Genomic DNA, 16,972 nt, shown 5'->3' with positions numbered 1-16,972 from the left:
GCACGTCGCACACGGATCCGTTGCGCCTCGCTTGCTTGCGATGCCACGGGCCAGTTCTCATTTCTTCGATATTTTGGCTGAAGCACTCGAGGCTCGCGAACGCTGATATGAGAATGCTCGGACGATGAAGCTGGGGGGCATGGAAACCGAAGCTTGAGGCTAGGATGACTTTTGCTCCTTTCTTTTTCAGTGTCAGTTACTAAAACATGCAAGCAAATCTTGGTGTAGTGACCCTCGTCTTATGGGCGGTTGGAAGCACATCTGTACTGCTGAAGCACGCTGCGATTGTTGTTTACGATAGTCAACATTTAGAGCTTCGCCCCCTGAGCAAGGTCCTTCCCAGCGCCATAAACAATCGCCTGATCGAGCTTCAACCCTCCTTCCCGTGCCCTCTTCCCCGGCGCCTCATAAACTCTGAAACCCTTCTTCTCCATAAACCTAGCACACATGGCCTCAATCTCCACCCCCGGATCAGCCTCAGCATCAACCAAGTACAGCACCGAGATGATAATCTCCGCAATCCTAAACACCAACCCCCTAGCCTCAGGCAACAGTTCCTCCTGCTTGCCCGTATCAATCTTGTTCTTCAACACTTGCCATTCCTCCACCAACCCTGCATTCTTCGACGACAGAATCAACCAATCCAAAGCTTGAACTGACTGCTTCCCGCTCAGGGGGTGCTTCAAAGCACGAAGCGTATCACTAGCCAAGACATCAGTCGTCCCTTCCCAAATAGCACCAACGCAGCAATCACGGAATAGTCTAGAGATATTAAGATGCTCAGACTCGACATTCTGCATGTATCCTACCCCTCCCAGCGCTTCCATGCAGCCGTACACCAGTGGGACAGTTGTCTCGCAGACATAGGACTTGTGAAGACTGGACAGTACCCTGAGTAAAGGCTGGACCAACTCCTTAGGTGGAGTCGGGACCTTTGTCGCCGCTTGGTTGGAGGGAAGAGACCGCTCATCCAGACCGAGAGCGTGGATTGTGTAAAACGTCAGCAGCATCATACCGTGGTAGTCAGTCGTCATGTTGGCCAGTGTTCTCATATGCAAAGGGTGCGACGACAAGGCAATTCGCTTGCCTTTGCCCATTCCGACGGGGCGGACAAGGGCAAAGGACCGGGCGATGCCGAGCGAACGCCCGAGGTAGCCCATGGAAGAGACGGTAGTGTGCACGCGGGTGATGTTGAGGATGGTGCTGATTTCCTGGATTCCTTTGCCCTCCACGCCAATAAGCCAACCTCGCATACCCTTGAGCTCGAGCTCTGCTGTAGGGAGGGATTGGGTGCCGAATTTGTGCTTGAGACGCTGGATGGTGATGCCGTTGAGTTCGGTGCCGTTTCCGCTTTCGCCCGTGTGGGAGACTAGGGAAGGGTTATGGCGGCGCATGGGGGCGAAGAAGGCGGATACGCCCTTGGAGGGATGGGTTCTGGCGAGGAGAATGGTCATGTGGGAGTCGGTGGCTGATGAAAACCACTTGAAGCCGGAGATGGACCATGGGCCGAGGGGGATAGATTCGGACTGTGATGCCAAGGGGACTGGGGCTGAGGAAGGAAAGGGGTCGTAAGTGGCTACGGTTTCTGTCTGAGATACGTCACTACCGCCAGTTCGCTCCGTCATCCATTGGCCGCTGGTCCATGTTTTGGTTGGGTCACGGGAGGTTAGGTGGCTGTAGGCATTCTGAAAGACCTCACGTTCAACCGGCGAGAGTTTCTTCGCGGCGGAAGTGAACAGATGACGTTGAAGGAGACGGGCCGCGCCATCTTGCATAGCCGCTGGGCAGAGGGTATTGGCGCATGATGCTTCCCAGAGGTGGCACCGCAAAAACTGGACAAGGCGAGTGTAAGGGCCGTGGTCAGTGTCGTAGTTCAAAGCAACGACTCTGCGATGGCATTAGCACGGCAACCCGGCATGTAGGTCTTGTAGACGTTTACCCCTTTTTGAAGCCATAGTCTTGAAGCTTTCGCCATCCCTCGCCAACAACCAGCTCGCTTTTGGGCTTGCCGAATAAATCCCGGCCATTTCCGCGCAGATATGGCTGGTTATGCTCGGCGTCAGTTACCCAATCGAAGACTTGCTGAGACAAGACCTCTTGGCCGATCTGAGCAGCATCGGGTGTGATTTTGTCAAGGATATCCGATGGCAGGAATACTATCAGCTGTTAGTGATTTTGTGATGAAAGTTCCTACAGGGAAGAATACATCTGGCTACTCTTTGGTAGCTCACATCATCATAGAACTGGTTGCTGATCACCGGCTGTTGCTGGATAAAACCAGTATTCGAACTTGAAGGCTCCATTGTAACGGTGGGTACGCGTTCGTTGGGATAAAAAAGACTGCAGAAGATGATGTGAAATCACATTTTGAATACCAGCAGAACGTATTCGCTATTTATGTCAAAGCAGGCGGACCACGAGCCTCGGCCTTGAACTGGATGTTGTTCCTGTCTTCTCAGTGGTTGGTTGACCGGGATTCCGTCCCATCCTGCCCCTGTAAATCCGGGGATGGTGGGTTCATGGGCGGAAAGAGGCCGCTGTCAAAGAGTGCCAAGATTGCGGGGGACGAGCAAGTTACGGGGAGAGGGTTGGGGGTCGGCTGTGTAGCTGTGTGTTGGATGTTCAACAAAGCAGTTGTGGTGATGACTCTCATGTCGGAAAAAGGCAGGAAATACTCTTAAGTTTACGCATAGTATCAAAATGAAGCTTCGAAATAGTAGCAGAAAAGGCCATCTACAGGTAGCAACTCTGGACCGTGTCACTCACTGTCCATTGAAAACCCAGAAGTGGTCACGTGCTCCCGTTCCATTGTCGCGCAGCCTTTTGTCTGTGCTGCCTTTCAAACCGCGTCAGGCTCTCCAACTCACTTACAGCGTCCAATTCCGGATATTCTCCCACGGGCAGGCAGAACGAGTGGCAACATGCAAAATCGCCGCGCAAATGGATGGCGATGAGATTGAGATTTCCGATGACGACCTTACAGCCTCTTCGGTTGATGGAGACCAGCCCGCCGCCACAAACTCTCTTGGGAAGCGCAAGTCACCAGTCCCACTTGAGCCAGAGGAAAGGGTCGTTTGGACGGATGATTCCGATGACGGGACAGCGCTCAACAAGCCACGGACAACTAAGCGTCGTGCCACTGTTGCCACCACTGGCGGCAGGGGAAGGGGAGGGCCAAGGGGGGCAGGACGAGGGGGAGGGGTCAGGTCTGAAAGGAAGAGGACCATTAAAATCGAAAATCCGGGGACACAGCATGAATATGAACAGGCAGAGGTGCCCGCATACTTACAGCAGCGAAGGAGGCGCTTCGACAGAGACAGGGAACAGCTAAAAGCCGGAGGACTCAAGATACCACCGGATTATTCGGAACTGTATTTTTCGGACGACGAACGCCAATTCCAGCATGCAGAAAGGCCACAATTTGACGAAAGGAGCGGAATCAAACCATGTCGTCCTAAAAAGCAGATTAAGTTGGAGTATTCAGCCGGCATCATCCCAGCTTCGATCGCCCAGTACCTGCGTGACTACCAAGTCGAAGGCGTACGGTTTCTTCACCAGAGATTTGTCTACCAGAAAGGCTGCATTTTAGGCGATGACATGGGTCTGGGAAAAACGGTACAAGTGGCCGCATTTCTCACAGCCGCATTTGGGAAAACTGGAGACGAGCGTGATGCGAAGCGGATGAGAAAAATGCGAAGAGCAGGTGGCTGTTGGTACCCAAGAGTCTTGATTGTTTGTCCTGGATCACTGATCCAGAACTGGAAGAACGAGTTGAACCGCTGGGGCTGGTGGCATACCGACCTATTTCATGGCGTTGGGAAAGAAGACGTACTAGGTGCGGCCAAAGCTGGGCGGCTTGAGGTTATGATCACGACCTACATGACCTACAAGAACAATTGCGACGCTGTCAATGCTATCGACTGGGATTGCGTGATTGCCGACGAGTGCCATCAGTTGAAAGACAGGCGGTCTGAAACGACAAGGGCCATGGGTCGCGTTAACGCGATGTGCCGGATAGGCCTTACAGGAACGGCCATCCAAAACAAGTACGAGGAGCTGTGGACGCTGTTGAATTGGACAAACCCGGGCCGTTTTGGAACTTTGGCCGAGTGGACCACCACCATCACCAAGCCTTTGACTGTCGGGCAATCTCACGAGGCGACTCTCAAACAGCTTAGTCTCGCCAGGACAACAGCAAAGAAGCTGGTGCACAACCTGCTGCCCGACTACTTCCTCCGCCGGATAAAGACACTTATCGCTGACCAGCTTCCAAAAAAGTCGGATAAGGTGGTATTTTGTCCCTTGACAGATATTCAGAGCCAGGCCTATCAAAACTTTATCGACGGTGATCAGGTTCAGTACATCATATGCGCATCTGAACCTTGCCCGTGTGCATCTGGACGAAAACAGGGGTGGTGTTGCTACAAGACTCTCGAGGATGGGAGGCCTTGGAAGAGTCTTACCTTTCCATGCCTCACGACACTTCAGAAAATTGCCAACCACCTTACACTCCTTTTACCATCTTCAGCAGACCCAAACGACAAGCAAAGTACGGAGCTCAGCACTCTCCGCACCTGCATCCCCGATGGATGGGAGAAACTTTGGCAGGAGCGAGAATCGATGCTCAGTCTTGCCAACCCAGAATTCTGCGGTAAGTGGAAGGTCTTGAAGAAGCTCCTTCAGTTCTGGCATAGCAATGGCGACAAGGTCCTCGTCTTTTCTCACAGCGTGAGGCTACTGCGGATCCTCCGGCACCTATTCAACAATACAAACTACAACGTCAGCTTCTTAGACGGCTCACTAAGCTACGAGGAGCGCCAGAATGTGGTGGATGAGTTCAACACAGACCCTGCTCAGTTTGTCTTTCTTATTTCGACTAAAGCTGGTGGCGTTGGCCTGAACATCACCTCAGCCAACAAGGTGGTCATCTTTGACCCGCACTGGAACCCTGCTTACGATCTCCAGGCCCAAGACCGAGCTTACAGAATTGGTCAGATCCGCGATGTGGACGTGTTCCGACTGATATCAGCTGGAACCATCGAGGAGATTGTCTACGCTCGCCAGATCTACAAACAACAACAAGCCAACATTGGATACAACGCATCCAACGAGAGGCGTTATTTCAAAGGCGTCCAAAAGGACAGCACTCGAAAGGGCGAGATATTCGGGCTCGGCAACCTCCTTAGCTACCACCCCGACCAGGTCGTTCTCCGAGAGATCGTCAACAAGACCAACGTTGCCGAGGCCAAGGCAGGAGTCCTGCTCAGCGATATTGACCTGGAGAAGTTGGCAAAGGACAAAGATGACGAGATCAACCTCGTCAAGCAGGAGGACGACAGCGACGAGACGGGTATGAGTCAGTTGGCAAAGCTCATCACGATTGAAAACAAGGAGAACATGCTCAAGAGCCGCAAGACGCAGAAACCACAGAGCGATGCCGTCGCCGCCATTTTGGCTTCTGCCGGGGTTGAATACACGCACGAGAACTCGGAAGTGGTTGGCACCAGTCGCGTGGAGGAAAAGCTATCACGAAGAGCAGAGCTTGCCGCCAACAAAGACAGCCAGGAATTGGGAGGCGACCGCGCATTATTTGCAAATAGCCAGGCCAACAGTGTTCCCGATACCGACAGCGTGTGGAAAGTCCACTACAAGTTCAACCCGCCGGCAGCTGCAATGAGACGGCAGTTTTGTTCGATGGCAAAAGAGTTTGGGTTTGCGAATGCGACTGGTTTTGCGCTGGTGGTCGAGAGCTGGACACAGGAGCAGAGACGAAACTGCCTGGAGACATTCTATCGGTCGAGGGAGGCGAAGCTTTTGGAGAAGGAGCTGGACGAGCTAAGGGTCATTGAGGCACAGGAGCAGCCATCGCCATCGATTGTTAGTATAGAAGATGACGCTGTCATGGAGTATAGTGCTCAGCTGGAGGGGGTCATGAGAAAGGGAGAAGGCAACGGTCCCGTTGTCCATGAGGACGCTGGGAATACCCTTCCTGCCCCGCCGAGGCCGACGATATTTCTTTCTGACAACGATGAGGATGATGAGCTTTGAGATTGAGATACCCCCGAATCATGAGCATGGTTCTTGGTTCAAAGTCCAGACAGAAAGTTTGAGACTGTTCCAATTCGGTTTCAGGTGCCTTGGGTGAACCTCAACGGCCAGGACCCAGCAGCACTGGACATGTGCTTTCTCGTGGCTTGACTGCTGCATGTGATGGCCGAGCACCATTTCGAGACGGAGCTGGTCGGCGCCCCGTCGGTCCCAGACGGCTACAGCGGAGGAGCTCGTTGTCGCTGGGCCGGGCTGAAGTGGCAGCTGACATAAAGTTGACCGAGGTCGAAGCGGTCCAAAGGGGAATGGCCAATCACGGAGATATTGGCGAGCCGCGAAAGGTGGGGCAGTCGAAGTGTTACAGCCAGGTACGAGTCCGTTTGTACCTATGACGCATCTTCACATGCCATTGATGGGCCCAGCAACCAGCAACAGTCGGACGCAAACAGCGGGGGGAGGTTTCCAGAGGCAAAACAGCAAGACACATCAACAAAACGAGCAGAAAGTCAATTGATTCACGTCTGTCTGGCCACGCGACCAGTGCCAGTGGGAGGCACTGGGAGGGAAATAGCCCAAAATAATAAAGGAACCAGACTTTTTTCAGAATTGATGATTGCGCCCAGCCTTTGACTGACGTTTTCCAAGACGCAGATCTCCAGCCATTTCCATGGAATTTCACAGTTGGCTCAATTGTGGGGGAGGGGTCACTGAAAGGGCGCAACAGGCCAATCGCAACGCCTGAATTCCGGCAGCGCTCAGCAGCATTGGCCCCGGCATCGGTTCGGCAATTCGGTCAACGGCGGTGCGGCTTGCATCCATTCGTGGAGTGTGGGGTCGTTGTTGGGGAAATAGTGGGACTTGCGGCGAACATGGCTCGGCTCAAAGGATTCTGACATGACACTCGATGCAGGCATGTTTTGTACGTCGTTGTCGTCACGGCAAACAATGGGAAGAGGTTAGCGAGTTGATGACTTGTGGTGATGATGGCCAATGCTCTGAACACTAACACAAAAGAAAGCATACAGACTCGACCGTTTGTGACCGGTCCGTTCCTTGTATCCGTGCAACAGCCACGCGAGCAAGAGTCAGTTGACGACCATGTCCCCAGACCCGGATTGAAGGTATGGAAACGAACGTGGGGAACAGGGGCAATGACTACATCCCCTTCTGGCTACTTTGAGTAGCCGCTAGACCGATCTCTCCCGACGCCCACACCAATGTCCGCTGCCTCAGCCCGGTAACCCCTCGTCCCTTTCTTTGCGCCCCTTGTTCCGATAAGCCTTCTTGGAAGCCACCGGGGAGATACATTAGTCGTCTGCCTCCTCCTAATTCTTCCTCGGCTGGTTATACTTTTTTTGCAGTTGTTTGTCTTATACCCCCTTTTTTTCCTGCCATCCCACCCACCACCATATCCCATACACAAGGGCTCTGATATCACCGGGTGGATTATACATAACAAAGAAACCGTAAACGGTCTCACATACGCCACACCCGCCCATCACCAATTCTAAAAACCGCGTGCCCAACATGGCTGCCAACAACATGGTCAATCCTGCCGTGGACCCCAACATTGAGGACGAGCTCTTCGCGAAGGAGGTGGCCGAGGTCAAGAAGTGGTGGAGCGAGCCAAGATGGCGGTACACCAAGCGCCCTTTTACCGCTGAGCAGATCGTCAACAAGAGAGGCAACCTCAAGATCGAGTATGCCAGCAATGCCCAGGCCAAGAAGCTGTGGAAGATTCTTGAGGGGCGGTTCCAGGTATGTTTACTGTCATGTCAACAAAGATGACCGAAGAGCCTACGCTGACTTGACTCGAAAACAGAACAAGGATGCCAGTTACACATACGGCTGCTTGGAGCCAACAATGGTGACCCAAATGGCCAAGTACCTCGACACAGTCTACGTTTCCGGCTGGCAATCATCATCAACGGCCTCTGCCTCTGACGAGCCCGGCCCGGATCTTGCTGATTACCCTTATGTGAGTGTGGTGACATGGATATGACGAGAGCAGCAAAATACTGACTGAACTAGACTACCGTCCCCAACAAGGTCGGCCATCTCTTCATGGCCCAGCTTTTCCACGACCGCAAGCAGCGTCAGGAGCGTCTCTCAGTTCCCAAGGCGCAGCGCGCCAAGCTCGCCAACATCGACTACCTCCGTCCCATCATCGCCGATGCCGATACCGGTCACGGTGGTCTTACCGCCGTCATGAAGCTCACCAAGCTCTTCATTGAGAAGGGTGCTGCCGGTATTCACATCGAGGATCAGGCCCCTGGCACCAAGAAGTGTGGCCACATGGCCGGCAAGGTTCTGGTCCCCATCTCCGAGCACATCAACCGTCTGATTGCCATCCGTGCCCAGGCCGACATCATGGGCTCTGACCTCCTGGCCATTGCCCGTACTGATGCTGAGGCTGCCACCCTCATCACCACCACCATCGATCCCCGCGACCACGCCTTCATCCTCGGCACCAACAACGCCGACCTCCCCGACCTCAACGAGCTCATGATTGCTGGTGAGAAGGCCGGCAAGAACGGCGCCGAGCTCCAGGCCATCGAGGACCAGTGGCTCGCCAAGGCCAACCTCAAGCGCTTCGACGACCACGTCGTGGACGCCATCCTCTCCTCCAACCTCCCCAACCAGAAGGCCCTCGCCCAAAAGTACCGCGACAGCGTCAACGGCAAGCAGCTCTCCAACAAAGAGGCCCGCGCCGTCGCCCGCGGCATCCTCGGCAAGGACATTTACTTCAACTGGGACGCCCCCCGCACCCGCGAGGGCTACTACCGTCTCGAGGGCGGCTGCGACTGCTCCATCAACCGCGCCATCGCCTATGCCCCTTACTGCGACGCCATCTGGATGGAGTCCAAGCTCCCCGACTACAAGCAGGCCGAGGAGTTCGCCAAGGGCGTCCACGCCGTCTGGCCCGAGCAGAAGCTCGCCTACAACCTATCTCCCTCTTTCAACTGGAAGACCGCCATGCCCAGAGAGGAGCAGGAGACCTACATCAGACGCCTGGCTGGCCTGGGTTACTGCTGGCAGTTCATTACCCTCGCTGGTCTTCACACCACCGCCCTTATCAGCGACAAGTTTGCCAGCGCGTACAGCAAGATTGGCATGAGGGCGTATGGCGAGCTGGTGCAGGAGCCTGAGATGGAGGGCGGTGTGGATGTGGTCAAGCATCAGAAGTGGTCGGGTGCCACGTACGTGGACGAGCTGCAGAAGATGGTGACTGGTGGTATTAGCAGTACGGCTGCTATGGGTAAGGGTGTGACGGAGGATCAGTTCCATTAAAGGGGCGCATGAAAAGGGGTTTTCTTGTCTTTCTGATTTTGTGATAAAGCTTTTTGCGTGGTTCATTATTTTTTTGGATAATTAGATAACTCTGAGAGTATTCGGAGAAAGAATGGATTGGATGATGAAGATGATCTTGCTGTTCGAATGCTGTGCTGGCGGTGATGTTTGCAGGTTGTCGCTAACCGCTGCTTGTAAACGGGTTTTGAAACATGTGGTTGTGCGATGTCTTTCTCTTGCCGGTCTGCTTTCCTCCTTGCTTTGAGTTGACTGGCTGGTTCTGTTCGACTGCATTCCCAAATCTATTTGTTTACCCTATCCGTCTGAGGCATATGTGTTGTGATTTGGTGACTTTCCGGGTCGGTGCTGTTCACACTCTCCTGTTTATCTTTTTCTAGGGTCTAACTGGCTGGTTCTGTCTGGATATTCTTCCCAAGTCTACCTTAGGTAGTGTTTGTCCTGTCCGGCCAGAGCATATAATCCAACTCCTGGCCATCCGATCACCCCCTGGACATTCTTCTCCAACACCATTCTTTTCCTTCTGCATTTTCAGCAATGTGTTTGTTTTTGAACTCATAATTTCTCCATTTTCAGCCTTGCGTTTGTCTTTGAACTCGTTTCCCCCCTTCTATATATACTCAAACAACCACAAAATTTTCCTGACCTTCCCAGGGAATCAAGGCCATCTTAGCTTACCTTACCTCGTCCACCTCACACCAACCAGTTCTTGCACGCCTCCCACCTACTTACCCAACAACCACCTTCCTACCTACCTTTTCTCTCTCCCTTGCCTGAGAGAACCTCGCACCACGAGAACATACAGACACCGCTGACACCAACTTCGCGTGTCCCCCAACGGGCTGCTGCCCTGCCACGGCAAGTTTAGTGCTCGATACGCATTGGGGCTTCCTGGCCGAGGCTTTCGACAAGCCGGCCATGCCATCCATCCGGACTGATGGCGTACACGGGATCCCGGTTACCATTCCATACGCCATCACTGTACACAAATACCAAGTGGCGACTGTGGAAGGGATGAGGGGGCGCAAGACGGCTTGATGGTTCATTGTCTTTAGAAGCACATCATCATCAAGGAACGGGATGTGTTTGGTTTGGAGGATGGAAAATTCAATGGGGATGGGGAGTTGTGTGTTGTGGCGGTAGATTATTGTTGGGAGGAGGAAAATTACAGCAAGTGTTGGGAGACTGGGTGATGATTCTAATCGGGTGTGGATTCAAGGGCTTCAGGGAGCATTCAAGGAGTTTTGAAAGATCAGTTGAGGGGTGGTGATTAGGAAGTTGAGTGGTGTGAAGCTTGGCAGGTAGCTGTAGGGGAGCTTGTTGACTTGTTACTAGGGATAGGGGGTGCTTAATGCTCACTGAAAGAGGAGTATGCTATTGGGAGACATTTATTGGTGTGTTTGGCTGGACAAATGTAACTTTCACTCCTGATTTTTTTTTTTTGACAGCCTCTTCGTGAAAAATCCGAATGGTTAGAGTCTCGCGGTTTCAAGGTTGCTGTCCAAGATCAGATATGGCACAAACTTTCTGATGCCGTATGCGAGCACCCTCGTTCCAAATAATACAACATGCGTGATCGACCTGGGAGTCGAGCGCTGGTTTGGCTAACCGAGACTTTGGCCGAATGTTACCTCATGACACAGTACAGGTTTCCTTCGCTCAGTGCCTACAGTGTCTACCGGTGCGCTCACTCGCGCTGCTGGGGCGGGCATAGGCTCGACAGTTTCGAGTTCGGCAATAGCCTTGATCTCTTCAATAATCTGGGCGGGAAATGTTGGGATAACAGTAACAGACACTGTGGCGGCTGTTAGGTGTTTTCCCGGTGGAGTTTTGGGATTTCAGTTTGAGCCTTGAAGTTTATCTGCTTTCTGGTTAGAGGTATTTGGATCATCGTATTCGAGATGGCACGAAGACGCGGCTGTTGAAAAGAGAAGTGTCTATAGGATCTTGAAGTAGTTGAGGCTGTGGTGAATGAGGTACCACGGTTATTTGCAATCTTTCTGGGGTTTGCAGACCTGGCAGGTAATCAAGGGCTCTATTAAAAAATGAAACTGGTAGATCAACAATGAAATAAAGGCACCTATATCTAATCATGCCAAGTCAAAAATATCAGATACCCCGCAGACCAAATGGTACACCTGTTGCTGCCGTGTATGCCTAGAGTCTTTTGTGTCTATACCAGTCTTCCAGCTACAAAGCTTTCAACAGGTCTGGGCTTTTGACCGGGCAATTATGACGGAAGCTGACCACAGCTATTTACAACGAAATAATGGCCTATACCCTCACTGGCAAGATCTGGATCAAGTAATGGCGTTGTCTGGCCAGCGTATCTCTAGGAATATCATGAATCTGCGGCTGAGGAAACTAACGGGAAATCACACCTTCATGAAACACGAAGTCTATCCAACACTCGCGCCTACTGTATCATGAAAGACAACCCGACGGTTTAAGAACCACACACCAAATCGAATACCAAGTCTGACTTTGGCCGAGCCATTTTCCTCTCTGATTGCTACTCTTGGAAAAAAATCCAGGGGACAAGACACTGCAAAAACGGGAGACAACCCATCTCTCGAAGGGAGTGTGCAAAGAGGCAACAAGCGCACGCGGCCCAAACTACAAGCATCCGAACACCATGCGGCTCTACACATCAATCTGAACAATACGACCCGCCCAGCAGTCTTCAGCCTGATCAGTTACATCCCCAACAAATCCACGAACACCTCACACACACAGAGAATCAGTCAGCCGCCAACCCTCCCACGTTGGCCTGACTCGGATGGCAAGGAGGCGATTACACAACATCAAGGTACTGTACCTTCACATATGTACACACCCTTCTCCACTCTTTCAGAGCACCCCTTCCGGCTCATTGTGAGGTCATGGTCTGCAGGTCGTGTGGATAGAGGGGAAGCAAGAAAAGGGGCAAGCTAATCCTAGACGCGTCTCCGAATACCTACTTACTGTTTGGGGGGTGGCTTCTGACTTCCGATGCGTACATGGGAAATCGCAACGTGGTTCCAGAACCCATTGTATCCATCATCATTATTCGGCTGCTATTCCCCGTCCGTCCGGCCAGACCAAGGGGCAGCCATCAAGTGTTGCCTTCCAGTTTGGTGCAAGCGTGGCGGGCAACAGCAGTATCGTACAGATACATAACGCCACGCTGCTTGACGCGGGGTCGGCGGGGAGCAGCAGTTACAATCCAAGTCTCTTACTGGAAGAGAAACTCTGCCGGGAAGGGAACAGAATGCGGGTGTTGTAAATCGGCAAGCGGGAGAAAAGGGGGGGAATGTTGTGACCCCCCTTTGGGTCTCCATCTGACGGTCGTCTGATGTAGAGAGACTGTCATCGATATCATTTATTCGATCGGTTGAGGAGCAGGCACCTCCCGATCCGGTCTTCCGCACTACACATCATCACATCGGATCATTGCCACATCATCCACCCCCTTCCCCTTGGCCATGAGGCCCGGTTGCTCTCTCCCCAGGCAGGAAAGCCGCCCTGTCTTTGTTACTTCCAAGTTGACCGCATGCATTACAACAGCAGCCACCCGTCTGACACGCAACCGGGTAGGAAATTCTCCGCAGACACCAGCCCGCGAGATGAACCCCTGTGTGTCTTGAATGTTGTGCATCGGAGTGTGTGGGTGGTGAACTTGGAGGAGTCCAGTTAGTGTCATCGCCGGGGACGATATGACCAGCAGATGAGAAGTTCCCATGCTTGGCCGCTGGTCGCCTTGTCAGTAGCCAAACTTGCATCCCTACCCGAACATCCGTTTGTGACTTGGGACGTGGCTTTCATCAGCTTTTCGTATGGCCTATAGGAAGGTGAAATCGGAGGATTTTTTCTGCCGTTTTGTGTACCGTTTCCAGACCACAACACCACGCAACACTTGTCAATCTTAGACTTTGGCATCCCCATCGGTAGCACAGTGCCGTCTCGGTTCCAAGCCGCGCAAAGGGGGCGTAGGGCGACTTTGCCAGATGCCTAGATCAAGAGTCCGAACTGATTCCGGGGTTTGAGTGGCACAGTCGTCTCGTCCGGTCTTGCAACTGGCTGTATTCGGCCGGGACTTTCAGAGATATCTCATTCTCCAGATCCAGGTTACATGCTTGGGAATGCGCGATGGATCGATATGCTTAGGGGAGGGATGCTCAATGTGACTGTCTACCTAGTCACATACCAGAAAAACTATGTTTAGCTTCCAAAGAGTAACGCTCCACTGAGGTGCCGCACTGGGAGCGCTATCGGAGATGCCAAATGTGTTTGGGAGCCATGGCCCGAGTGAATACTGGGTCGGTCTCTGTTTCCTGAAGAGAGCTGGCTGGTAGTTGAGCTTGTATCACGGAAGACGAGGAACACGGCGAAGAGTTTGTTCGGGTGGGGCCACCTGCTTGATATTCCTGTGCCTCGTGTTGCATGTTTCTTGTGTGGCATCTTGCTAGGACGATTTGTGCAGAGTCGGCATGTTGTGATGCCCGAGACGTTGAGAATTGTCCGAAGGCCAGAAACAAGCTTTGCACTCGGGTGACAGTAGTTGATTGAACGTTTCTCATCCGAGGCTACGATTCGGACCATGGCCGAGGCCGACTGAGGTGAGGTGATGGATGTAGAGGGGAGCGGCCGGCAAAGATACGGAGCTGAGCCTCCCTTCCGCATGAGGGCTCCTTGAGTATTCCAGAAACATGCCGTATGCTATTTTTGAACTGTCTGTCCCGGATCAACAATTAGGCACCCGTATTCTCGTGTCACCCACAAACGAGGGATTCAGATAGAGATTCCCAGGTTCCCAAAAACACACGAACCAACCTTATTTCGAGGTCAAGACAGCCCAGCCGGTTCAATCGGTCCAGGGTCGAAATGTTGTTACCTTCGCTTGTTGGTGCGCTTCCAGAGCCTGATCGACGACAAGGGAATCTGAAGCTTCGAGAACAAGAAAGGGGTCTCCGGGCACGCCGGGTTCCAAGGGCCGTCAGAAGAGGCATGGCAAAGCATGAATGAATGGTTGTCCAAGACGCAGCTGCCGCAGTGGAAAGCTGGTGGACGAAGGTTTAGTGGGTGGGGTCGCCAGCGGCCTGTCAAGAGTAAGAACCTAGCAGGGGAAGCGACGTGTGCCAGAGCAACTAGGTAGGTGAGAAGTGTTCCATTTAGTACCGTGACCGTAGGTAGCCTGTTGATATCACTTTCTTCAGTATCCAATACTATTACCTATCCCTATCCAAATCACCTATACTCAAGGTTAGTAGGCCCTCTCCGGGTCATCAAGAGTGGACCTCCCGCCCGCTGCGGGAAGGAGTCTTGGCGACCCAGATTTTGGCTTCTTCCTCTTCGCATGAACTGGGGAGCCCGCTGAAACATCTGTAGACGCACCCTATCTCGTCCCCTGCATTGCCTGCTCTCCATCTTCAGGTGGTTGCTGGGCAGTGGTGAGCTTCCTTCTTCTGAAACACCCCTCCAGGAGCCAAAAGAGCCAATCGCAACTCGGACCATCTTCCGCCCACTCGCCCACTCGACATGGACACAAGCTTTCTGTCCACCATCACTTCAGACTACTGTCATGAATGGATATCACCACAACCTATACTGGTTCGACAAACTTGTGTTTGGTTTCTGATGCTGTTTCGACGAGGGTAGTCCTAATCTTGTTGGTGATACTGCTCAAGGTACGCTCACCTACTTCCCTTGGGCTGGCTGGGCCTAGGCTCGATCGGATTCAAATCGGACAACTCCCGGCAGCCCCTCTCATACACCCCCCTGCCGGTTCCTTTTTTCTTGTGACAGGCGATCTAACGCGAAGCCATTTGCCAACATAGCAAACATGAAGAGAATAGCTCGCAGCACTTTGAGCATTCTTCCCATCTTCTGAAATGGTGTGACGAATACCGAGTGGTGTAGCTACCCAGCAGTAGAAAAAAGAAACCGACACTGATAACTCTACTGAGGGTTCGTCAACATCAACACCCACGCCTTCTCCTCCACCAGTTCAAGATAGGGTTACATCGTCCCAAACATGACGTTTCGGGTATCGTGTGGCTGCAGAAGGTTGCTAAATTAGCCGCGACAACGGCTCCGTTTTCGATCCGGCGCTGCTGAACCCTGTCCTTCCTCTGGTGCCGTTAGCCTCGGCGGGTTTCTGGCAACCCCTTTCTCGCCTTTAGCTTCTTTGTTGTTCTCACTAGCACCGTTGCAATGGGATCGACCGCCTATGCCCGTGGACAGCTCTCAGTCTTGGGAACTGATGAATTCGGTTACAAGAAGAGACCCGAGAAACCGTGCCTGGATTCATTCGAGTCTTCCACTCTCCTGGCAAACATGGCTTCCCAAGACGTTTCACGCCCCATCTCGGAGTCTCAGCTTGTCGATCCTGGAAAAAGTGCTGCGCCACACCGAATTCTGAGATGGCAGTCTCCATCAAGGGCATGCGGATACGGGCCATGTGCTATTTAGAGCCTCCGAGTCTGTCTCAACCCCATGTGTCTTTTTGTGCTTCTGTGAAAGCGAGACCAAACAAGATGTGAGTGGTGTTGGTTTTTTCCTCTGCCTGTTGGCAACGAATGCAACGAGGTCTTCAGCTACTGGTTTTGATTCTCGCCTGGTGATCCTCTGTGTAGCGCTTCAGACGAATATCGGACGCCATGATGTTGAACGGACCAATCTGACGCGCGGGTAGGCTTCTGCGATGTTGAAAACGGTCGGCATATGGGATGTAGCCAAGACTTTGGGTAACCAGGGATCTGGATGACTGAGAAGGCTCTGCGGCATGTTGCATCCGCACCAAGCACTCCACAAGGATGGCCACATCAGGGACCATGGTCCATGGCCCTGTACATTCATCACAGAAAGACAGGAGCCACAAAGTCTGGTAGCTACCTGCTGGCTAAGCATGTACACACCCCCTCGGGGGATATCTGCGAGCCCGGTCCCATCCACAGGACCACACCACCACCACCACCATTACACTACACCACTGCGTCTAGTGTGGGGAACCCTAAACGTCGACTAACACCTTCTTCAATGCAAAGGGAGCGCAAGGGCATGGGAGCGGCGCTGCAGACGGAAACTCTGTGCAAAACCCTTGCCGTCCTGACCCTCCGACCGTGCAACGGTCTGTCATCTGCCCGTTCCTGAGAGCTTCGGCCAGCCTGCGTCGTGCTGCCCGCCCCGGATCTCTGATCCATGGCTGCTTGGTTGATCCCAGTCGGGCACAGGACATCACCTTTGGCACCCCAGCAAGACATTCGGCGGCCCTCAAGGTCTTCCCGGTCGCTGTCCCCGGATGTACCCTACCACGCACTCAAACACGTACTGTCCTTGGACTGTGTGTCTTCGACTCATGCACCCAAGTGCCAGCCTTATCCCCTCACTGATCCCCATTCCTCTTTTTGGCTCGAGGTGTCCTGCCGAAGGAATCGTCTCAACTTGTTCTTGTTGTTTCCTTTTGCTCAACCAAGCTGTTGCGACCAGCTCCTTCCTTCCCTTTTCTCCCTCTTGTCTCGGCAACCACTGGTGCCATCCAACACCCGGCATCACCACTTCGACATTATACGGTCCGTCTGATCTTGGTCGACCTCTTTCTTGAGACGCGGCGACATCTCTGGTGCTGTTCTCTTGA

General features: G+C 53.0%; 4 protein-coding genes across 4 annotated transcripts; 3 read left to right on the top strand and 1 right to left on the bottom strand.

Annotated features, from left to right (window-relative positions):
• Positions 1-308: 308 nt before the first annotated feature.
• Positions 309-2,730, bottom strand: QC761_212630 (uncharacterized protein; the record flags this gene model as incomplete). The annotated part of the gene is made up of 3 exons (XM_062876996.1): positions 2,207-2,730; positions 1,940-2,156; positions 309-1,887 (listed from the first exon to the last, which is right to left on the bottom strand). Exons 1-3 carry the CDS (start codon positions 2,301-2,303, stop codon positions 309-311), a joined length of 1,893 nt encoding a protein of 630 aa, XP_062735647.1. The 5' UTR covers positions 2,304-2,730.
• Positions 2,701-6,048, top strand: QC761_212620 (uncharacterized protein; the record flags this gene model as incomplete). The annotated part of the gene is made up of 1 exon (XM_062876995.1): positions 2,701-6,048. The coding sequence occupies one exon, from the start codon at positions 2,701-2,703 to the stop codon at positions 6,046-6,048; it is 3,348 nt and encodes a 1,115-aa protein (XP_062735646.1).
• A 1,527-nt stretch (positions 6,049-7,575) lies between these two features.
• Positions 7,576-10,339, top strand: ICL1 (isocitrate lyase 1; the record flags this gene model as incomplete). Its single annotated transcript, XM_062876994.1, has 4 exons — positions 7,576-7,806; positions 7,871-8,026; positions 8,080-9,698; positions 10,012-10,339. The coding sequence occupies 3 exons, from the start codon at positions 7,576-7,578 to the stop codon at positions 9,337-9,339; spliced, it is 1,647 nt and encodes a 548-aa protein (XP_062735645.1). The 3' UTR covers positions 9,340-9,698; positions 10,012-10,339.
• Positions 10,340-14,026: 3,687 nt separating this feature from the next.
• On the top strand, positions 14,027-16,488 carry QC761_0045140 (uncharacterized protein; the record flags this gene model as incomplete). The annotated part of the gene is made up of 4 exons (XM_062872398.1): positions 14,027-14,598; positions 14,725-15,023; positions 15,174-15,874; positions 16,383-16,488. The coding sequence occupies exons 3-4, from the start codon at positions 15,759-15,761 to the stop codon at positions 16,486-16,488; spliced, it is 222 nt and encodes a 73-aa protein (XP_062735644.1). The 5' UTR covers positions 14,027-14,598; positions 14,725-15,023; positions 15,174-15,758.
• Positions 16,489-16,972: the final 484 nt, after the last annotated feature.

Source organism: Podospora bellae-mahoneyi, chromosome 2 (genome assembly GCF_035222275.1).
Source record: "Podospora bellae-mahoneyi strain CBS 112042 chromosome 2, whole genome shotgun sequence".
Lineage (NCBI taxonomy): Eukaryota > Fungi > Ascomycota > Sordariomycetes > Sordariales > Podosporaceae > Podospora > Podospora bellae-mahoneyi.
Note: the sequence above shows the minus strand (reverse complement) of the source record. Positions and strands in the feature narration are given on the sequence as shown.